Source organism: Pinus tabuliformis, chromosome 1_2, assembly GCF_031772625.1.
Source record: "Pinus tabuliformis cultivar Carrire ecotype Pingquan chromosome 1_2, CPIR1, whole genome shotgun sequence".
Classification (NCBI taxonomy): domain Eukaryota; kingdom Viridiplantae; phylum Streptophyta; class Pinopsida; order Pinales; family Pinaceae; genus Pinus; species Pinus tabuliformis.
The window spans coordinates 625,192,211-625,217,200 of NC_142298.1; the positions used below are offsets into that span (position 1 = coordinate 625,192,211).

At 38.0% G+C, this 24,990-nt stretch overlaps 1 protein-coding gene across 1 annotated transcript in view; it reads right to left on the reverse strand.

Moving 5' to 3' along the window:
- LOC149207179 (uncharacterized) overlaps positions 1–14,455 on the reverse strand; it is a 44,257-nt gene extending 29,802 nt beyond the window's left edge. The window contains exon 1 of the mRNA XM_089395668.1: positions 14,218–14,455. Within this exon, the coding sequence (XP_089251794.1) occupies positions 14,218–14,322 (105 nt within the window). The 5' untranslated portion in view covers positions 14,323–14,455. The remainder of the gene's footprint in view (positions 1–14,217) is intronic.
- Between the last annotated feature and the right edge of the window lie 10,535 nt (positions 14,456–24,990).

The following is a 24,990-nucleotide window of genomic DNA, read 5'->3' on the forward strand; positions in this document are numbered from 1 at the left end:
CCATTCTAGAGGCAGAGTGCAATTTTATAAAAAAAAATAGAGTGGAGAATTTGAACAAAGATGCACAGTCTGTGGCTTCTAATCAATGGTTATCTGGTTGAGGGGAACCCAAGGGCAAGGACACAGTGATCCACCTTCTTAAATATAAGGAAATTGGAGAGCAGAAGTCAGTACACACTACCCTCAGTCGAAGAGCTCATAACTACCACACCTTCTGCTAGTTTATGTTTTACAATTTTATCAGTATCTTAGGTATCTTTTATAGATTATACAGTGACAATAAGAACTGGGAGTTTTGCCACTAGATGTATGTAAACTCTGTATGTTGTTTTGGACCTGTGAAAACAGCGTGAATTGTGAAGACATTATGCATGCCTTAAAGAGTGCTGTTAACTTTGCTACAACCATTTTTGATAATATAAATTACAAAGTTTTTGTTAAAAATAATAAATAAATGCAGTGGCGCTTACATTTATAGAGCTTTTACTGGATTTAAGAGTGAATTTCTGTTAAATTTTTGGTATGTTCTATGCTTAGAGCAATTTACTTCAATTTTCTTATTAGCCCAACATCAATATCCAGATTAGCAATCACATCAGCATGATAGTAAAAATGCAGATAGAACATAAACATAAACAGTAGAAGACAAGCCAAGACAAGAGGACACTAGATGTGGCACCAGCCAGGGACAAACCCCAATGTGGGGAACCCTTGATCAATTCTTATATTCTTCAATAGTTCAGCAGAAAGAGAGAGATAGTACAAATTACAAATCTGATATTTTATGACAGCAGCAGTAAAGCATTGACCAGAGAAGTCTATGCTGGTCAAACAGGAAAGAATCTTCCTCTAAATGGCTTGGTCAGGCCTAATCAACTTCAGCCTCCAACAGCTAGTTCAATCAGCCCAAATATTGCTCATAATATTGATATCATTCTGCTAATGATGACTGTTCTAGTTAGGGCACTTGATGTAGCCCTGAATTCTTATGACAGTGTTCAAACAATCACTAAGAGTGCTGTAGCATACCCTTTAGGAATTCATCAATCTAGTAGCCCTTCACTAAACACTGCTGCAACATGTTAGCACTGTGGTTTGCTGCATTACTGGTTAGGGCAGCAATCTTCAGCCCTCATCCTCCATACAGTCAACGATACAGGCCTTCAAAGGCTGCGGTGCACCAAGGTGAGACTCCACCATTGCCACGCTGTCAAGTCTGGCTTGATACCCTTAATGCAACCCTTAGACAACCCTTAGAACAGCCTTTGCTGCTGGTTATGGCCTGTGGCCTAGCCCAGCAGCAATTTAGGCCTATGGCCCTCCATTGAACAGCTTACAAGCATCATCAAAGCAGCAGTATCAAGCCTACAAGAACTCAGCCTGCTGTCCGCACTTACTAGCATCCAATCCGCATATACAATTCAGCCCTATGCTGATCTGTTCTTAGCCTTAAGGTCAGATCTCTTCAACTTATGACTGTGGCTTCATTACCTTGCAAACAGTCCTTACAACATGCCTTGAACAGCCTCTTTTGTCACGCTGTCACCTACAGCAAACTCGGTGTCCTTCCCGGCTTATTCTCGCTATGTTAAGACTCCTTGCTGCAGTTAAGGGCCTCTCCTTGCTTCATCTTAGGGCTCTTCTTGACTGTAGTTTAGGGCCTTCCCTTTGACTGCAGCTAGGGCCTCTTGATTGCAGATTAGGGCATCCTTTTTAGAGCGGATTAGGGCTTCTTTAGACAGCAGATTAGGGCTCCCTTTTGCTGCATATAGGACCTCTTCTTGACTGCATATAGGGCTTGCACTTCACTACTGATCAGGCCTATTTTTGCTGCGGATTAGGCCTCCTCCTTGACTGCAGCTAGGTCTCCCTCTTGACCTTTCTTTCCACCACGTCCTCTTTGTGAGAGGACAAACCCAAACGAGTGGAGAGAGAAATCAAGAGTGATGTGTGTCTCAAATGACTTGAGGTCTCCTCTATTTAAATGCAACGTTGAGGTTGAGCTGGGGGTAATTTGCTTGCTGGCCGACCTTGACAGATTGTCAATAATATAAATAAATTCATATCTCCATAACTACATGTCGGAATCGGATGATCTTTAGATCAATCCTACACTTCTCGGAGAGAAGAATCCAAGAAAAATATCAAAAGGTGACCCATATGGAGTTTGGCCCTAGTGGCCAATTTTAACACTCCCTCTCAACTAGGGAGAACTCCATCTGCTAATCCATTTGTCAGTCGGTACTATCTCTACCATCAATGCACTGCTTTGTTGAACTATGAAGAAGAAGAAGTGATTGAGAATGTATCATACCATTCTCTACTGACTTGAAGTCGGTCCCATATAAAGAGAGTGTCTCATACCACTCTTATTGACCCGAAGTCAGTCCCAGATAAAAGAGAGTGCCTCATACCACTCTTACTGACCCGAAGTCAGTTCCAATTGATCCCAGATCAATATAGGTCATCCTAGCATAGGGAGTACGGTAGTACACGATATGTCCATCAGTAGTACTATGGTCCCTATCCTCATTTCCCTACTCATTGGCCAAATGAGAGGTACTTCCCATGAGTCCCAGACTGCATGGGTAGGATGTCTCAGCAGGAGAAGGATGAACCACTCATCCTACGGCTACCTACATGTCACCATGGGGTATCCCAAGGGAATGTTGAACCACTCAGCCTGTCTACATGTTGCCAAGGGGTATCCCAGGGGAAGGCTGAACCACTCACCCTATGATTGTGTCTCAGCAAGAGAAGGATAAACCACTCATTCTGCCTACATAGAAAACCACTAGGGGAAGGCTGAACCACTCACCCTATGGTTGCTCATCACTCCAAGAAGCACCCCAAGCCCCCTGGAGCTTCCAGAACTCAATATCCATATCATACAGGACCCTCATAAGAGGGTCTCTCCACGACTCCTAGTCATTCTCGGAAAGTCAAGAATTTGACCTTTCCCAAGGGCTTCGTTAGAATATCGACGACTTCCTCATCAGTCCCAATGTGTTGGAGCCTTATTGCTCCTCATTGTACCATATCCCGAATAAAGTGGTACCTAATGTCTATATGCTTGGAGCGATCATGAAACACGAGATTCTCTGATAATCAAATCCCACTCTAGTTGTCGCCGAGGATCACAGTGGTATCCAACACATGTCCAAACAGCTCACTGAAGAGTTTCCTCGACCAGACAGCGTCACAGGAGGCCATACTCGCAGGCTACAACTATGTATTCGACCTCAGCGGTGCTCAAAGCAACCGACTTCTACTTCCTGCTCGTCCAGGATATCGAAGCAGGACCCAAAGAGAAACAGCGCCCAAAAGTTCTCTTGCGATCCACCACAAGAGGCTCAACCATATATTGGCTCAATGTGTTAACTGCAAAACATATATCCAAACGGGAGTTCACCAAGAACATCAGTGCTCCTATAAGTTGACGATACTCAGAAGCATTTCCCAATTCAAGTCTGGTAGCACTACCGCATAACTTCTTAAAGTTAAGCTCCATCGTAGTAGTCACAGGCTTGCAGTCCACCATCCCAAATTTGTCCAATATCTTCACAACATATTTTCCTTGCGATAGGAAAATTTCTCTTGGCTTTTGCCAGAACTCCAACCCTAGGGGGTAGTGCATCAGCCCTAGGTCCTTCATCTCAAATTCGAAATCCAACTCCCCCTTATGTTTGTAAATGAAAGGGTCTGCACCTGTCAAAAAGAGGTTGTCCTCATAAAGTACCAATATGAGAGGGTTATCATCCACAACCTTAAAGTAAAGGTTTGGATTAGCTTCATTCCTAGTGAATCTCAGCTTCATCAAATAGCTATCAATCCTCTCATACCAAGCCCGGGGTGTTTGCTTCAACCCATAGAGAGCTTTCTTCAACCTGCTTACATGAGATTCCCGGTCATGAACCTCAAACCCCTCGGGTTGTTCCACATAGTTTTTGAAATGACGGAACCAAGGGTTTACTTCATCTTTCCAAGAGCTTACGAGCATCATACAAGATATCCCAGAGTGGACCAACTGCAATATATCTGTGGTCTTGCTATTACTTGAGGGGAACGGTCCCCTTGTAAGTTTTCTTTCGGCATGTGCACCTTCATGCTCTACATTGAACTTAGAGATCCCTCTCACCATCTGTCTCACATCGGGTAGGGCCTTGTAATTAAGATGGGCAAACCTCCGATGCCATAGTTCAGATTGTAGAGATGTGTCACAAGACATGGCCCCCAATGGACTCCCTGCAACTTGATACAAAGTGCCAACCCTGAACCCAAGAGTAAAAGCATCTTTAAAATTCCTTTTCCAAACACGTACCTTTCCATCGATGAATGCCACCTTGTAACCTTTGTCATCCATTACCGAAATGAACACCACGTTCCTCTTGAGATCGGGTACATATAGAACTTCTTGTAAATGAATCGTGTTACCCTGATTCAATTGAAGGATAGCATTCCCTACACCCTTTACGGGATAGGTGGCATCGTCTCCAAGAATAATCTCCAAGTTTGTTTCTTTCTCTTATCAGATTAGAGAGAGCTTCCTTGTATCCGGTGAAGTGCCTTAAAGCACCACTATTAATAAGCCAGTTCCCCAAGATGTCCGAAGGAGAGGTAGTGGAGAGGGTCGATATAAGATAATACTCATTTTGCTTATTGCTAACAACATTTGATTCTTCATACCTAGAGTTCCTTACTTTCTTGGAGGGTCGACCATTTCCTTGATGTCCTACATTCCTTTTTCCTTTGCCATTGTACCTGTCATTCCTTCGATCATTGTTGTTGAAGATGCCCCTGGAATGATTGTGATCATCATGTGATGTGTCCCTTCTATTTGGACACTCCCTTGCATAGTGGCCAAACTTTATTGCAAGAAAAGCATCTGCCTTTCCTTCCTCCTTTAGATCCAGGCTTTCCATGGGAATGACCTTTAGTTCCTGCATTGAATCTCCTTTTGGCATGAGCAGAGAATGCAGTAGGGTTGCCCTAGTAAATGCATTTCTTGCTCCACCATTCTTGTTTCTTCCAATGTCAAACCAAGAGACATCTTGCATCCATGATAGTCAGACTTTTCAAAGAGCTTGTCTACCACCGGGAAATGGGATGAGGAACCCATTGAGCCTTTTGTCCTTTCCAACTCTCTTCGGTGATTTCTCTTTCACTCTTGCTTGGGCTTTGTCTTCACCTCAACTCTGATACCATGTTAGATTTTTGGTATGTTCTATGCTTAGAGCTATTTACTTCAATTTTCTTACTAGCCCAACATCAATATCCAGATTAGCAATCACATCAGCATGACAGTGAAAATGCAAATAGAACGTAAACATAAACAGCAGAAGACAAGCCAAGACAAGTGGACACTAGATGTGGCACCAGCCAGGGACAAACCCCAATGTGGGGATACCCTTGATCAATTCTTCTTATATTCTTTAATAGTTCAGCAGAAAGAGAGAGATAGTACAAATATACAAATCTGATATTTTATAACAGCAGCAGTAAAGCATTGACTAGAGAAGTCAATGCTGGTCAAACAGGACAGAATCTTCCTCTAAATGACTTGGTCAGGCCTAGTCAACTTCAGCCTCCAACAGCTATAGCTCAGTCAGCCCAAATGTTGCTCATAATATTGATATCATTCTGCTAATGATGATTGTTCTAGTTAGGGCACTTGATGTAACCCTGAATTCTTATGACAGTCTTCAAACAATCACTAAGAGTGTTGTAGCATACCCTTTAGGAATTCACCAATATAGTAGCCCTTCACTAAACACTGTTGCAACATGTTAGCACTATGGTTTGCTGCATTACTGGTTAGGGCAGCGATCTTCAGCCCTCATCCTCCATACAGTCAACGATACAGGCCTTCAAAGGTTGTGGTGCACCAAGGTGAGACTCCACCATTGCCACGTTGTCAAGTCTCGCTTGATACCCTTAATGAAACCCTTAGAACAACCTTTGTTGCTGACTATGGCCTGTGGCCTAGACCAGCAGCAAGTTAGGCCTATGGTCCTCCATTGAACAGCTTACAAGCATCATCAAATCAGCAGTATCAAGCCTACAAGAACTCGGCTTGTTGTCAGCACTTACTAGCATCCAATCCACATATACTATTCAGCCCTACGCTGATCTCTTCAACTTATGACTGCGGCTTCATTATCTTGCAAGCAGTCCTTAAAACATGCCTTGAACAGCCTCTTTTGTCACATTGTCACCTACAACAAACACAATGTCCTTCCAGGCTTATTCTCGCTATGTTAAGACTCCTTGTTGCGGTTAAGGGCCTCTCCTTGCTGCGTCTTAGGGCTCTTCTTGACTATAGTTTAGGGCCTTCCTTTTGACAACGGCTAGGGCCTCTTGATTGCAGATTAGGGCATCCTTTTTACAACGGATTAGGGCTTATTTAGACAACAGATTAGGGTTCCCTTTTGCTGCGTATAGGACCTCTTCTTGACTGCGTATAGGGCTTGCACTTCACTGCTGATCAGGCATCTTTTTGCTACGGATTAGGCCTCCTCCTTAACTGCGGCTAGGTCTCCCTCTTGACCTTTTTTTCCACCACGTTCTCTTTGTGAGAGGACAAACCCAAACGAGTGGAGAGAGAAATCAAGAGTATTGTGTCTCAAATGACTTGACGTCTCCTCTATTTAAATGCAACGTTGAGGTTGAGCTGGGGGTAATTTGCATGCTGGCCAACCTTGACAAATTGTCAATAATATAAATAAATTCATATCTCCATAAATGCATGTCAAAATCGGATGATCTTTAGATCAATCCTACACCTCTCAGAGAGAGGAATCCAGGAAAATATCAGCTGCCATAAATAAGGTGACCCATATGGAGTTTGGCCCTAGTTGTCAATTTTAACAATTTTTGTTGTTGGTTTTCTAACGTTTAAAGTGGATGTCAGAGTCGAACATAAGATAATTCTGCCATTATCAATAATGCTAGCTTTGTGTATCTGATTTATTTGAATATCTTTTGATACAACCTTTTATATCAGCAAAATTGAGATTAATATCAAGTTTGAATGCTCCAAACATTTTTCTTACGCTTATTTCATTGATTAGATTCAAGAATAATTCAGGGTTAAACAATTCTTGGCACTATCTTGAGAGCTTTACTTATTTATTATTTCCTTGCAGTAGAATTACGTTGCCTCTATAAGTTTAAAAATCCGTTTCCTTCTACAAACATTCCTCTCACCTTAGCTTGTAGAAATGTATAAATTATAAATAATAGTCTTTCCTCTAATTTTTGTGATAAAAAAGAATTGGGAAACATTTTCCTTGCTAATTAGTATTTACCTATAGGCAACAGGCATTGAACTAGAGGACGCACACTTAAGAGACAAGGACCCATGGTTGAGGGTTTTAAGATCGATTACACTTCCTAAATCCTCCCTTGGTAGAAAACCATATTTTTGGGTCTGCTTATAAAATCATACTTTCCAAAAAAAAATTGAAATGTCATAATATATGTGCACAAGTTTTATTCTAGACCAAGTCTTAGCACTCATGTTCGATCATCAAGTGAACTCTGGATATCTACACCAAGCAAGCTCAATACTAATTTAAACCTTAAGTTGCCATGAAACGGATACGGGAACGAATACAAACATGGGGTTTGAAACAGATACGGCAAATTTTCAAAAAAAACCAGATATGATACGACAAGAAAACGATAGATATATATATTAGACAAAATAAAAATTTCATATTACCGTTCATCCTTTCGAATCTATATTTTATATTTAAAAATACATAATCATCATCATGAATTCAACATAAACAAATCATCATCATCAATTCAACATAAACATTGTCATCATCATCATCATCAATGATTATTATAACATTCAACATATCATCAAGTTTTTGTTTCAAATTTCAATCATCAACATCATCACCAAAATTAATAATGCACACTACATAGTACAAATTACAAAATGAACTATGACTGATAGTCTACTATCATATGACATATTATGGTATTCAATGTTCATTGTTCAAAAGTTTAAAACATCATCATAAATTACATTTACATATCATCAAATATGTCTTCATCCATGTAATTAATATCCACATCAACTTTTGAGTCCTCTTCGGGAGTGGAGCATTGCTGCCATGTCCACTTGAAGATGCAATTATTGGTGCCTCCTCATTAAACAAAGTCATATGATAAATAGCATTCAACATCATATCCAAGTCAGGCAACTCTAGTTCCACATCCCGTAGTTTGGTGGGCCCAAATTCGTATTTGTCACTCTTGTGCGACAGAAGGCAAAGGTTCAATGAACATACATTAGCTCCTTAGCCTTCTTGGAGCCCAATCTGTTTCGCTTCACCAAATGGATGAAGCCATATGTAGTACGTACTCTAGTTCCTCTCTGTTGAAGAGGAACTAGTTCCTCTCTGTTGAAGAGGAACTAGCAACCTGTGATAAGCTCCTGATGGCTAATTTTTGGATATGTGGAAGTTCCCCACAATAGTAGTTCCATCAATCGATTGGACTTAATATGGTCTTGTCCCGCATAGAATCAAGATCTACACCCAAACCCTCTAATTCCACAAAATGAACAAACTCTAAACGAATCTGAATCTCAATATCAGGATCTACAATAGCTTTCTAAGGTTTCTTAAATCCTTATGATACTTTTAGGTCTTTGTTTGGTGCAATTCTTTCTAGATTACTTAGCAACTCTGCAGAATAATATATTGGATTCACTGCATAGGTCAAAAGGTCCAATGGGGTGGTCATCTTGTTTCACCTTTTGGTCAATATATATTTTACTTCTTTGTAAAAGACTTCATCTGGGTCCTTCTCCTTGGCATTTATAACCACCCTTATCTTCTCTATCATGGAGTCAATGCCCTCATACACCTCTCTCAAATAAGGCATATTTGTGTCAAACATGCATAGCAACACAATTGGCTTAGTAAATGCCAAGAGGTATTCCACCCTATCCCACCATTCATCATAAACAACCAACCTTTTCACTACCTGTGCTCTTTCAGTTTAGAATTGCCTCCATTGATTCCGAAGAGAACGGCGTACCATTGATTGTAATGCTTCTTTCACCTACATAAGCCTTGTTAAGGCTACGATGTGAGAAGCAAAACAAGTCTCGGCAACTTGTAAGTGCTAACGTTTCCATAAATTAAAAATCATAATTGATTAAATACCTAATATGAGTCACGAATCATGACTTTTCTGTGTAAGGTTCTCCATTTTATTACCGAAATAGAGCTTTACAAGAAATGGTTCTCTATGCTAATGGTCTTCCCGCCGAGAAACTAGCCCAGTAACACATTGAGAGTCTTGAGATTATAGATATCTCTTTTCAACAGTTTGATAGACATAGAGAAAAAATTGCCACTGTAAACATGGATTTGCAAGAGAGAAAAATTATAAATGCTTTGTTCCACAGAGCCATTTTGGCTTAACCATGGCAATATTGGACTCCCCAACAATTATTAAAACATGAAATAAGACCATGCAGTAACCTAGAGGAGCCATGGAACAAATCACCGGTGATGGACCACATGTGGAAGCTCCACCCATGGACCACAAACAAGCCACAACCTCGGTAGCCATGGTGAACCACCACAGAGTGACCACAACAAACCACAATGGAGCATCCCCAACAAACCACTACTAAGCATTCCAGTAAACCAAGGCAGCACATCCCCAATGAAAACATGAACTAAACACAAACTGAGAAAATCCACAAACTAGAGCCAAGTAGGGCATGACGCATCAATGGAAGCCCTGAGATGTACATGGCCAAGCATGCAAAGGCAAGACCTGGAAGAGAGCAACCATAAGACAGAGGTGCAATTAAAATCACCTGCTTACGGAGAGGAAGCAGAGCATCATCCTTGAGAGGCAAACCATCACAGAGAGCCTTGAAGGCTAGTTGAGACCCCAAATCCACCATGCTCGCGCGGGAGGATGAAAATTGCCAAACCAAAGGAGGATGGCAACACTGACCCTCCAATTTTGTGAAATCCAATGCAGACCAATGTATGCACCAGCCAACGAATTCATGGATATAATCAAGAAGGCAAGAATGGCGACAAGGGAGACACAGAAGATAACTAACATCAATAATGAAATTGCAGAGTGTCACACCAGGTCTGGAAATAGGCTTAAAGAAGTATTCACACTGGTCATGACGCCACCCTCAAACATCCTCAATGTATGCCTCTCTTCATAATAATGAGGCCTCAGTATGAAACTACAAGCCCAAAGAGGGATTTCGTATGATAACCAAAAGCCAGTGTGTACATCCATCACGCTAGAATTAATTTGAGCATGCTGACCTGCAAGAGGATTTATATTATGGGCCAGATGGCCACCTAATCCACATGCCTTCAACTGATAACTAGAGTAAGCACCCGTCGTGGAGACCAAATCACGACTTATTTGAGAATCCAATTTACCTATTTGAATTTAGAGACATAGAAATTAGAATTTATGAAATAAATTTTAAATTTTAGGTATCTTAAGGAGCTCCAACTTCGCAAATTCCTTGTAGATGCCTTGGGACATGTGGTGGTTTGTGACAAAGGCTTGAATTTCTTTTGCCTCTTCAAAAATAAGTCGAATCCACTCAATTTGAGCCCCATCTTGCTCAACATGAGGTTCAATGAATGTATAGCACAAGGGGCCCAAAAGATGTGTTGATATTTGCCTTCAATAATTAAGCTTGTTGCTCTACACACCGTTGCATTGTCAGTTATTACCTGGAAAACATTTTCTGACCCACCAATTCAATTACTTCAATCAAGATGTCAGCAATGAATTGGGATTATTTCAATTGCCCCTCACAATCCACTGCCTTCAAAAATTTTCTCCCTTTGGGCTCTAAACAATCACATTGATCAAAGGCCTATTCCTTTGATCTTTCCATCCATCAAAAATGGACACCCTTGAAATGCATCATGAATTATGAATGGGGTTTAATTTAGCCTCCAAATCTAACTTCTCAACAGTCAACAATGTAGTGCGGACCTTCTCATATCCAAGGCCCATGTACCCTTTTGAGGCTTCATTCACTACTTTGATCATCTTTTCCCAGTAAGGAGATCGCACAAGGTTAAAGGGAAGGCCATTTGCATAAATGCATTGACCTATAGCTGCATTTTCCTTCTCTCGACCATCATTATTAAAACTCTTTTCAAGCGGTCTCAAATTATACTACTCTAAACCAAGGTTGCCAATTCCAAAAGAGGGAAGTGGAGGCTTTGATGAAGATGCTCCCAACCTTGATGGTTGTTTGAATTGAGAGGCATGATTTTTCTCATCTACTTTAGCATTCGCCTCCTCTTGTTCTTTTTGATATTTTGCAATTTTTCCCTTGCTTAAACCTTTTCCCTTTGTTCCATTCTCTTTAGGTGAGCCACTGCAAATTCGAAGACCATTATTTCTTAACGCAAGTAAATGTGCTTTAACCCCAGTGTATGATCCCTTAAACTCCTTTTCCCGCTCACTGCAAACTCATACCAATGATCCCCCTAATTGGATCTTCCCTACAACAATTACATATTTCCAAAGTGGTGACTTTGGATCAACTTTAGGGGCCAATTCAATTTCTTGTTCCTCATTAGAAATGGATGGACTTGAAGATGCCATGATGATGATGTAAATGGAAACTATAAAATAAAATTTAAAAAAAATCTTAAAACTATTTTTATTTATATTTCAAGTTTCAACAAGCAACATGTTACATAATCTATAAATTTATATTTCAATATTTCAAATTTCAAGCTTGATCTTGATTAGAACTTAAAGGAGCAAACTATAAATATCTCCAATCTCCAAGCTCCGCACGATCTCTAGGCTCTAGCAACCAAGCTCGAAACACCAATAGCCAAGGCTCCAAGCTCTCCTCCAAGTTGAGATGGCCTCCTCCTCCAAAGCAGGGAAATGACGGCCTCCTCAAAGCAATGAAATGGCATGAAAATAGGGTAAATGGGCCTTTTAATGAGTGATATAGGTTAAGAGGAGGGCGAGCCCCTCAACTTGGTCTTTTCCCCATGCAAAAAAGTCAAACAAATGATCTGTTCCCGATTTTTTGCAATTTACGCTTGGATAATTGCCTAAAACATTTTCAAACTGAGATCCGTCGTTTCCAAAAAAGTGAAACGCCTAGGAAACATATCTTTGACATTTGAATGTCGAATCTTATAAGTTTTCATTTCGAAATGCTAAACAACATTTCTGAGGGTGTTGGGAGGGACATTTTTGGTATCCTAGGTTTAAACCCTAAATTATCAATTAATTAACAATTCCCTACTTAAAAACAAGTAAAGAATGGAACAATGAAACAATTCATTACATAAAAGTGAGTAAAGTATGAAACAATGATGTGTGCCCAATAAATATATAACTACGGGAGTAACATTATAAACAAAGAATTCTCAACATATGCCACAATATTATGTACCCTAGGTTATGATAGGTATCCTAGTTTTGATGATGGATGGAAATACCCAAATACACCATGATCTCCTAAAGGACAAGATCTCTAGAATGGAGCTTTAACACTAAAAGTTTCCTAAAACATTCCCCCGATATCATGTCTCTGATCTTTGTCTAGAATGCCAGGTGCAAAAATAAGAGTATATATCTACTCGCAGCCATGCAAAAAAAATGGTGCTATATGCTTTATTAGTTACAAAACATTTTATCTTTGAAAAAAAAGTTATAAAATATTTTAAGCCATATCTACCTTGTAATTTTCAGAAGCATAACCCAGTGTCCTTTTATTAGAAAACCTACTAATCAAGATGCTACTTGACCCTGTGAAAAACTTGCTTCATATTCGTAGTACACCCAAAGTCACAAGTTTATATTGAGGGCATGTGAATCATATGGAAGCCTCAATACTTCAGGAAGGCCTGGCCATTTTAGTGTGTGTTATCGCTACTTTCAACCCCAAATAAGGATGGTGTTAATCTTCGGTCATCTGGAATCATTTTTTTTGGAAGTCACAAACCCTATCCATTTCTCCTCGATATAGATTTTCCACTGAGATAGGGGGATATATATATGGTCATTTTGTTCTCTACATGGCTGTCGACCTACAAAAAGATTAAACTTTATTAGAAGATTACAGTCCATAGAGTCTGATGGAATTTTTACAACTGATATTGGCAAAGATACAAGAGAATAGTTAAACGAGATAATCATTAGTAAATGGCGCTACCAGCAACTAATCACCAGTCATGCTAATGAACCCACTTCACCCTCTCTCAGGGCACACATAAACAAACTGATTTTTTAACGTTTTATAGTTTCATCCTTTCCCCTTTATCGAAGGGATGAAACCTTTTGGGGGTTTGGCGAGTGCCCTTGGAATAGTAGATCGCAATGTGTGATGTACGCAGATAGAACACGATGATCAAAAATTTGTATGCAGCAGGTGCAGATCTCCCAAACCACAATAAGAATATAGATGCCTAATAAACACAGAGTTAGATTTGATAAACACGATGATCAAAAATGTATATGCATCTGGTGCAAACCTCCGAAACCACAATAAGTATGTGTGTGCCTAATAAACACAGAGTTAGGTTTGATACTCTGAGCTTCTCCAGCTCAAAATCATTATTAAAAATAAATTTTAACATTTGTGGCATAGAGCTAAATTTATGCCCAGATGCTCAATGTCAGAACTTTGACTTCCAAACTTATCGAGGATAATAAGTACGCCGTTCGCTCTGCTGACAAACAGGAAATCGTAGGTTCCCCCTGATGAACAATCAGCCCCAATACCAACCTAGATCAGGGATAAGAACCTCAACCCAATTCAGCTTTACAGTCTTCTAATACATCTATCAATTGTGAGCGCTTGCAACGGTACAATACAATCAATGTCCGCATTGGAGCCCTAAGACTAACAACATAAATCACGAGAGCGGGAAATGATTACAAGGAATTGAAAACAGAATGCAACCCTCTAAAGAACATTGAATTCCAGGTGTATAAAACCCAGCAAGTTCAGTCGTAAGAAGATTAAACAACAAAATAGACGGTCACTATCTGGTTACACGCACTGCTACGTTATGAAACCATCACAATTTCGCATTGAGGGCTCAGGTATCTGATGAATTAAGTTATAAGAGAGTTGTACTCGATATTAGAACCACAGACGAGGAAAATCGCAAGTTTACAAAACCTTAAGCACAGGTGGTATAGAGAAATTAAAACCTTTTCGTCTTGACGGAGAGCAATCCAGACGTGGAGTTTATCCATCGACTGTAAGATAATGAAAGCGCCCAGCGTCATCGCTGCGAATGTCGACACCTTCACCATTTTTTTGCCTCTGCTTTTTTGCGCCCTACCTTGTGGCGTGTAGTGTCACAATTTTAGTCGTCTTTGGTTCCTCTCGATCCTTGCATATAATGAAAACCAGTTTCAACTTTTTGGCCTAAATAATGTTAATGGTCCTTGCATATAATGAAAACCAGTTTCAACTTTTTGGCCTAAATAATGTTAATGTTGTTAAAAATAAATTAAAAAAATAATAATAATAACCAGTAATTTTAAACAAAGTTGTGATGTGATGCATAAGATAGAAGTGTATTTAATATCAAGAGAAATCATATATTTTTCATTGAAGTGCAAAAAATAGGTCAGTTTATGTTTTTTTGTATTATTATTTATAGATAAAGTTAAAAATTAAAAAAATATATATATGGTTTAATAACATGTTTAATAATATTGGAAAATAGGTCCGTTTATGTTTTTTTAATTATTATTTATAGATAAAATTAAAAATTTTAAAAAAAAATATATATATATATATATATATATATGGATATGGGTTTAATAACATGTTTAATAATATTGATTAAGTTAGTTTATTGCGGGTAGTTTAATTGATATTGGTCGTGAAAATGAAGTGTTACGTTTGAGGTTCAAATCCCCTCAATTCACTTACATTTGTGGAAGGGGCATATGTTGGTACCTAGGGGTTCTAGTGATAGTGCTCGAAATTGACCCATGTCAACCTAGTTGTCAATTCCTTTAGTCACAAAGAAAAACAAAAAACAAAATATTGATTAGATTAAATTAGACATACAAGCAACCAATATCTCTTTCATTCAACGCTTACAAGCAATAAATTTTTCCTTCTTTCAAGTTATTGAACCATCCAATACATAGTGTACACATCAATAATAGTGTTAACTACTTTTTTAAATCGAAATGAGAATTTATAATCCCCGCTGAAGAATCATAATACATCTTATATCGCCGAAGTGAGCAGATTAAATGTTAACTATCTTACATAACACATTCATTTTTAATATGCCCATAAAAAATTTGCTACTGCTACAAATTTATCTTAATTAAAAAACTTTCCCGTTCAAAAACGAAATTTATTTTAGTTAAAATATCTTCCCATTTAAAAAAGAAATTTATTCATGTCAATGTATTTATTACAACAATAATTCTACATAAATTAATACTTTCTTTTAAAAAGGGAAACACCAACTCGTTGAAATTATAAGTAGAAAATTAACAACATTATCCAAATGTATGTGATTGCATTTTTCTAACAATATATACTCTAATAAAATATCTCTCAATAATTTAGGATATAGATTTAAAATGTTGTCCGCCATTTTAGATAAGAATTGTTACATTAAATGGTAGGAGATTCAAAATATAACAAATTTACAAATTTATTAAAATATATATCAAAGAAAAGTATATGTATATATGTGATTATGTTAGTTGTAGGTTATTATTTAATATTAGGTGATTTATTTAGGATTGGATGAATGAAATTTAAAAGATTCTTTGTTATAAATGGTTAAAAGGAAGGTATGTGGTTTCGTTTTTTCTCAACTTTGTGGCTTGTTGCAATAGGCAATGTTAATTACTACCCTTATAAGTTATGTGAAATGGATAGCCATAGGCTCAATCAATATTAAATATTAGAAGAGTCGATATTGGTTAAAGATGGTGAATTGTAGGCATTATGGATGTTGTTGTCTTTGTGGTTCATTAGACTACACCACACTTGGAGGAGAAGTGAACACCACCTCATGAACATTCAAGTAGGCATCTCTCATTTCAACAATAGAATGGGTAGTCAAATCGATGCTCAAAATTCAAGGTATGGAAAAAATTTAAAGATAGTGGTTTGCTAAAGTAAACACACAAAAAAAAATTGGAAACAAAGTGTCATATGTTGTATAAATTGGTTTTAAATTTTACTAAGAACTCTTATATAGAAAAATATTAAATTGGCACTATTACTTATACACAAGTATCAAGCAAAAACGCCCTATTGAGCATTTCTTTTATTAAACCTATATATTTTGAACGCTATGTGCAATAATGTTATCTTTGGTTTAGAATTTATAATGATAAATTTATTTAACTACACTTATAATGATTGATTTATTTAATTACACTTTAAGATAATAAAACGTATTAAATTTATAAATAACATTTTTGAAATTTTATTTTTTAAAATAGTTTTTAATAAATTTAATTTAATTTATATTAATATATTATATAATTATAAAAATAATAAATTTGATAAATAAAATACAAATACAAATATAAATTCTAATAATAAATAGTTAATAAATATATGTATGTTCAATTTATATTTTGTATTCACCCCTACATGCTAAAAATTTTGTAACTCTTTATGATAATTCCTAAAAAAATTGTAATCCTACAAGCACATAATTATTTAAAGCTCAATGAAGAACTAGGTCTTTGTTTTCACCATATGGGTATATTTCTCTTTGTTTATGGGATAAGCTCAATTAAGAAAACGAAGCTTAAACTTTGCATTACAAGGAGCTTGACTCAACTCCTCCCTAACAATGGCACCAAAAACGTTGTCTCAAAATATAGCAACCCTTGTGTGAGGCCTTACAAGGCAAAGGTCAGACCTTATTGCAACAATAAGGAAGATTGCCATTGTCACCTCAACAATCTTCCTTCTGCTTTTTAGTGGAATTGCATCACAATGGAGGCTTCCCAATGATCACCTAAAGGGTATTCTAGGTTATATGGCTCAAGGTAATATATAAATATAGGCTAGGTAAAGACACTCCTTAATGGAACAAGACACAATTTTTTTTGTATAATAGCAGTGCATCATATACCAAACCCTAAAAGAGGCACATGTGACCTAGGGTTTCAAATTGTATATCAACAAAGGAATTACTAGTTATACATGCACCCAAGAAAGGGATTTACAAATGATATAATCAACAAAGGAGAAAGAAAACCCTCAAAATTAAGCCTTAAGTTGAAGTCCTAAAAGAGAGCTAGTGTTAGGTTTTTTCGAGGGCACAAATTACTTCAAGAGGATGATGTTGACCCTTTTAGGGAAAATTTAACCATGCAAAAACCTAGATTTTGAGTAAGGTTTCAACAAGGTTAAACTCAAGCCTATTTAGCTCCAATGTTCATCCAAGGTTGCTCTAATTAAATTTGTCCCTACAAAATAGCCCTAGTGGTTTGCCTTGAAGGACTTAGAAAAAATAAAGGAAAAAATAGTTAAGTTTTTGTAGTTTTTAACCAACACTAAGGGTACCAGTATCTATCTCTACTTGGGTGATGCAGACTTTAGGGATAAATTTAAGAAAAAATGAATTAATGCTCATAGCAAGGGGGGAAACCTTGTTTTCAATTGTGCAAACCTTAGATATATTCTTTGTGAGGGGAGAAACTAAGTAGGGGAAGTTCTCTAGGAGGTCCCCTATGGATTTTAAGGAAGATCAAGTCAGCATGCAACAATCAGCTAAGATTTTCCATAAATAATATGCATTAGACATGGAATAAGAAAAACCATAACATTAATTAATCACATGAAATAATAAAAAAATAAAATAAAAATTGCAATTAAACTTATAATTCTTCCATGAAATAGCCTTCTTTCAAACCCAAAAAGGTGTCTGCAAGACAAAGATCAATCTCCAATAACAATAGCTCCAAAAAGATCACATATACACAAGTAGCGAGTTAACACAAGGCTAAGTCGAGCTCTTTAAAGGAAGTCGAAATCCATCAGTGATGATGAAAAGATACAAAGGAGTGATACTCTATTTATATGAGATCAATCACTCTCAATAATCAGCCTAAAAGCCCTTACGACAAGTTTAATTTTGAGTGTACATGAAGAAAATGGGTTACAAGCCAGCCCCATAACTCAATACAATAAAATAAGCCACTAAAAGCTCACACATATCGGTCGAACCCAACATGATGTCATGCCCTTTTACGGAAAATAAATCTCAAAAAATGCATGGAATGGGCAAGATGCATCTCCAATCATCATAATCAACTCAATGATTGAGGGAAACCTTCAAGTCATGCCTCCAAATGCCTCCATTATCAAAACTATGCTTTAGGTACCCTACACCATCTCCAAGGGGGCCATGAAGATGATGTGGCACAATCTCTCTCAAGCATTGGGGCTCCAAGAGGTAGTACAAGCCCTCCCTTGTCATCTTGGGGATGGCCATCATCATTTGGGCTCTAAATCAAGCTATGCATATTAATCAATGTCAAGGCCAACCTAGGGGCATGCTAGGTCTACCTAGTACATCATCAAGAATCTCCAACACCAAGCAAAGTGAGCTCAACATTTCAGCATCTGGGAGTGCTCTAAGGTGTCGATCAACTGTTGGAATAATCAAAATGTCTAATGCTCTACTATGGAGGGGCAACACTATGTTTGCAAGGTCATCATTACGCTCCAAAAGTGTAGTATGACTTGGGCATCATGTGGAGTGAAAGCATGGAATATGTGTTTCAAGGCCTATACTGGACCACCTAGAAAAACCATCTCAAACTCAAGTGAAAGTTACCATTCATTAGAGACAATGACCATAGATGCATCATAGTGGACCATACTTAATTGATAAGGGCATAATAAGACATCAAACTGGGATCACCTTCAAATATCTAACTATACCAAGTCCCGTAAAAGTATTCCCCACCATTTTAGGAGTGGCTAGATGGTCAACCTTATTAGGTGCTTCTAACCCCTAAGGGGAGGTTACATGTCCAATGTTAACCCTTCAATTCATAGGTGTTCATGATATTGGTGGCAACAAAGGGGAAAGGCTTCGTGGCTACGTGCCATGGTCATAGGACCAACTAATGGAGGTCCATCATCCTAAGTGTATAGATGTGTGTAGGGAGCAATCGTGGAGGCATGAGTTACACCTTTCCTCGACCTACTTTTTCCACCCCTCTAGTGTGCCTTTTACTTCTTTTTGATAAGGATTTGACAAGGAGTATAATCAATGTCAAGGCCAACCTAGGGGTTGGGACATGCAAGGGTTCCTATATTATGTGATGGAGCATCTAGTGCCTGTTGAATTTGTAACTATGGTCAGACATCATAATGTATATTTGGTCACTTGATGTACTTGTATTTATCACTGTAAAGCATATTTTAAATACTAGAGTCAAAAGAAAATTTTATTTTATTCAAAGTCTCATTTCACTTTAAAAAAGTTTAAAAAAAATAAATTTTTGAATTGTAATTTTTGGTTCCAAAAGAAGTCAAGTTGGCCTCCCTCCAAGCCAAGTTGGCCCAAGCAAAAGACACACCCATTCGGCGAAGACATATCACTATATAAAGGCAACTTTACCTCCTCCACAAGGGAAATTTGCATCTCTCACACAAGTCATTTTCTGGGTAAGCAAGAGAAGGACAAGAAGGACGCATGGGACAAAGAAGACAAATTCTCTCTCTTTCTCTCGCATGCAACTCACATGTGTAGATAGACTCTCTTCTTTCTGGTTTGCAGTTTTTCTAGACATTCTGTTGCAGGGGACCGAAATTTTGCGTAGTTGCAAGGGTCGAATTTATGGGGCAACTAACGGTTGGAGGAGGGCCGAAATTCTAGGTCAAGACAGGTAGAGTGAAATTCTGGATCAAATTGGGAGGCTTGACTTGGAGGGGAAGACCAGGTTTGACCATAGGTCTAGATGCCTCTCTTGTTGAACATAAGAATTTCTCTATTGAAAAGGTTGTTGGGTTTTCCCCTTAGTGTGTTTTCCCATGGTAAATCTTGTTTCTTCTTTGTGCATTGTGATCTCTATTGTTCTATTGTTTTTTATGGTTGAATTTCTAAAGTATAATTACTGAATGATATAATGGAATAAAAGTAAAGGAAGATCTACATCAAAAGTAATTATCAATTTTTCAGAAATACTATGCTAATTTCTATTGCACTTAGAAAATCAACATGGTATCAGAGCTTTGGTGAAGAAAGGAACTTTGAGATCACTTCTAAAAAAACTCTAATTTGAGATCATCATTATTGAAGTCCTTGATTCACATCCATGGCCTCCTTTATGAAATCTGAAAATAAGTTTGAACTTTAGGGCTTGGAAACTTAGAGTTGACATTATTCTTGCAAAGAACAAGGTATTGGATATTGTAACAGGGAAAGTTGTGGAACCAACAAATGTTGTAGGAAAAGAGAAATTTAAGGAAGATGATTTTAATGCCATGAGCATCATTGTGGACTCCATTAGAGATCATCTTATCCCCTACATTGCAAATTGGATACTTCTAAGAAGATGTATGATGCCCTAACAAATCTCTATACTATCAAGAATGTTGGTCAATCCATGAGTTTGAAGAATGAACTTCGTGTTGTGATGATGAAAAATGATGACACAGTTGCTTCATATTTTGTAAGGATTTCTCAAATAAAGGATCAAATTGTAGTGATTGGAGAAACTATTCCTAATAGTGAACTCGTGACTACAAAACTCAATGGTCTCCCTAGATCATGGGATGCATTTGCAGCAGGTATAAGTGGCAAGAAGGAAACACCTACATTTGAAGAATTGTGGGCCTCTTGTGCTCAAGAAGAATCAAGGATTATATCGAGAGATAGGAAGGCAGAAGCTTCTCTTGCATTAGCAGCTTGCTTCAAAAATAAAGGAAAGAAGAAGGGTGGCTCTCAACACAAGAAGTCAAAGAAGAAGGACATGCCAAAGTTTCAATGCTATGGTTGTCAAAAATTTGGGAATTTCAAAAAGGATTGTCCTGAGATGACCAATAAAAAGAAGAGAAAGGGAAAACAACATGCTTCCACAACTAATGTTGAAGAGGAACACCCCAAGAAGCGTAAAGATAACAAATATTTCTTTTATTTATCCGCTCTAACTAGTTCCATTGTAGATGATGATGACATGTGGTTGGTAGATAGTGTCGCATCAAGGCAATGACCAGAAAGTGTGGAAATCCTTCTAGCAAACATAAAAGAGGTTGTCCCAAAGAATTGAGCTTCGAGAAAATCATAATTATGCAGTCAAAGGAGTTGGAAAGGCATCCATAGAGATGGAATATGGTAAGAACATGCATCTCAACAATGTTATATATGTACCAGGTTTGAAAAAGAATCTTGTCTCTATTTCATGTTTAGAAAATAAAGGAGATAGAGTAGATTATGTGGATGGAAAAATACTTGTATGGTTCAAGGGCTCTACTATACATGATGCTAGAGTTATTGGGATTCGTGAAGGAAGATTGTATAGGCTTGTGAGTCAACCAGCTCAAGCCTTTGTTCATGATGAAATCAATCCAAATGAGCTATGGCATAGACGGTATGGACATTGTCATTATAGAGAATTACCAAAATTAAATCAAATAGTTCCAGGTGTCCTTGAACTATAGATAGACCGTGAAGGTGTTTGTAAAGGTTGTGCTCTTGGGAAAAAATCAAGAAACCATTTCCAAGTAGTGACAACAGATCTAAAGAATTCTTGGATTTGATACACTCTGATGTGTGTGGACCGATGTCTGTGAGATCACTTGGAGTTTCATTGTACTATGTGACATTTATTGATGATTTCCCCTGCAAGACATGGATTTATCTTTTGAAGACTAAGGATGAAGTCTTCACAAGGTTTCATGAATTCAAAGCTAAAGTGGATAACTTGATAGGTAAAAAGAACAAGGTTCTAAGATGCTTGTAGCTTTCTGTAAGAAAGTTGGGTTTAAGAGGGAGCTTATTGTTCCCTACAATCCACAACAGAATGGTGTAGTAGAACAAAAGAACGAGTCCATTGAAGAACTTGTCAAGGCAATGATGCATGACCAAGGTTTGTCATTGTTCTTATGGGGAGAAGCATCATTGATGGTCTTATATATTCAGAACAAAAGTCCTCATCATATTTTAGAAGGTATGACTCTTGAAGAAGCATTCTTTAGAAGGAATCCAGAGTTTGGGCACATGAAAATATTTGGTTGTTCTGCCTATATCCATGTTCCTAAGGATAAGAGGGACAAGCTTGAGACTTCATGGAAGAAAGGCATATTTGTTGGTTACAATGAATAATCTAAGGCTTATAGAGTCTACATTTCAAAACAATGACGAATCGAGGTCAGTCAAGATGTCACTTTTGATGAGAAAATGGCATATTGGAAGTCCAAGGAAGTTTCAATGGACTCTATTAATGAAGTAAAACATGAGGACAAGCATTCAAGTTCTACAAAAGGTTTTGTTGAGCCAAAAGGGCCTTGTGAACTAGTGGAACCAGATGTTGTTCCAAAGATAAGAAAAGGACCATCATGGTTTAAATCTACTTTGGAAGAAGTAGGACATGCAACTCCTGATGGCACATCCAAAGAAATTAAGAAACCTAAGAGGTTCTCTAAATATGCAACTCTCATGACTAACACGATTGATGTAGAACCTTCCACTTATGAAGAAGCAACCAACCAGTAGGAGTGGAAGGAAGATATGAATGAAGAATATCAATCGATCATGAAAAATGATGTATGGGAGATTATGCTAAGGCTGAAATGAAAGTCAATGGTGACTTCCAAGTGGAGATATAATCTTAAATAAAATAAAAATGGAGGTTTCATGTAAAGTTTTTCAAGCTAGTTTATGTCTTTTAGGCAATGAATCGTGATTGCAAAAGCACACAAACTAAGTTAAAATTTGTAGATTTTTAACAGTTAAAATGGACAATAAGCAGCATCAAAACACAACAAATTGATGACGAAATTCACCCCTCCTGGGCTACGTCTTTAGGTCAACCTTCCAATGGTGGCCCTTTATATTATATGCTCAAATGTTCAAATAAATCAATATAAAATGCTCAAATTCCAAAAATAACACTGCCACTACATCCAAAATGCCCAAAAACCCCTAGATAGGCTCTGCTTGGGCTCAAAAAAGCTAAAAAATGCCCAAGTTAGACCTCTTTCTCCATTTTGCCTACAAAACACTCTATAAAATTGTTTGCACTGCAAAACTGGCAACAATTTGGCTCAGTAGTGGATTGGTGAGGGGTAGACTTAGCAACCCGCGAGTCTCAGGTTCGACCCACGAAATCAGGCACGTTGGGTGCATTTTGTTGAATCATTAAATAAGTTTTTTAATGGTTGAGCCCTCCGCCCCTTTTTCTCTGCTACTTTGGTCGGTCGTATGGTAACACCGATGATCGAGGGGCGCAAGCCATACGCTACGTGCCTCCTTGGCCCCGCTCCCAGTCTCGCGCAGTTGATATGACCATGTCTGGGGCGCAAGCAAGGTACAACATGCCCCGCCCCTCTGAAACCTTAGTCGGTGGTCGCATGACTGATGTTGTGGCCTGGGGCCATTACCCTTGACGCTTAATCATTCGCTTTAACCTCTCGACACATTCGCCTTCAGTTTTAGAGTTACCACATGACTTGGGGCTAGGTTGGTTGAGCCCCCCCAACCACCGAACAACATGACTTTAAATAAAAATCTGCCACCCATATATAACAAGGAACATTGCTGGCGCAACAGTAGAGCGGTCGATTAGTTCATGGGAGGTCGACAGTTCAAAATTTGCGGAGTGTTGGTCGATCGACCTAACCAATTTTGACCTCATCTGGAGTGCCTCGTGGTGCCCTGGGATCGGGCCACGTGTCACTCCATGATTGGCCCATACCAAAACACCTTCAACCAATAAGAGTGTGTCAATTGTCCATGTACGACTAGGACACATGTCAGTTTCGGATTGGCTTTGTACTGCTCGGTCATCCTGCTGATGTCAACAACACGTCAACATACAGACTGCCACGTGGCATCTATACACTGTGTTGACCACTATGTGTCAATGACCCATAGTAGTACACCCCCTTTTTTCGCAAAAGGGATAGCGCTTGATCGATGTGTTTGTGTCGTACAACTATCATCATCAGTTTCACTTCCAAGATGTTATGTAAACCCTTTATGCATGTGTATAATGTAAATAATCTTAACAGATCTGTGTCGTGTATGTAATTACCTAGGTAAACCTACTTTTCTAGTGACGATCTACATTCTGGGAGGTTTGTTGTCTCATCGATCCATTATCGGATGGTTGGCAGAGTTTTCCTTCAGTCTTATCCCAAAGCCGTAATGGATTTTCATTAGGATCTTAGGCGAGTCCTAGTGTTCTAGATCGGGTCTATGTAAAAGTGATTTGGAAATAATCCTAACTATTTGGTTAGATTATTTTATTACAAATTGCTTGGTCTGCTAGATTATATTTGTGTCACGGAAATGGGTAGTCTGTGAGGGTCTTTTATAAATGGGTTTTCCCCCTTGAGATGTAAAAAATATGAAAATCATGATGTAAAGTGTCTTGAGGGTTGGAAAATTAATTTATCCCGTCATAGGCTAATTAATTAAATTTTCTCGCCAAAAATTAATCAAAATCCTAAGCCATAAATTTAAATAATTCTAGGTCCCACGTAAATTTAAATTCTTCAAAGGCAAAATTCGTCGTTCTCTAAAAATCAAAATTTAAAAGATCACGGGACTAAGGTAAATTAATTATTTTGATAAATTTTAAGCCTTTGATCACTGGGGTTAAGTCAAAGTCAAAATTTTGGGGAAATTAACTAAAAAAAATAATTTTTGAGTTAATTATTTAATTGAAAAATTCAAATTTCCTCAAGAATTTAAAATTTTGACGGATGGGATTAAAGCAATTTTGATCCTCATCAACGGTCAA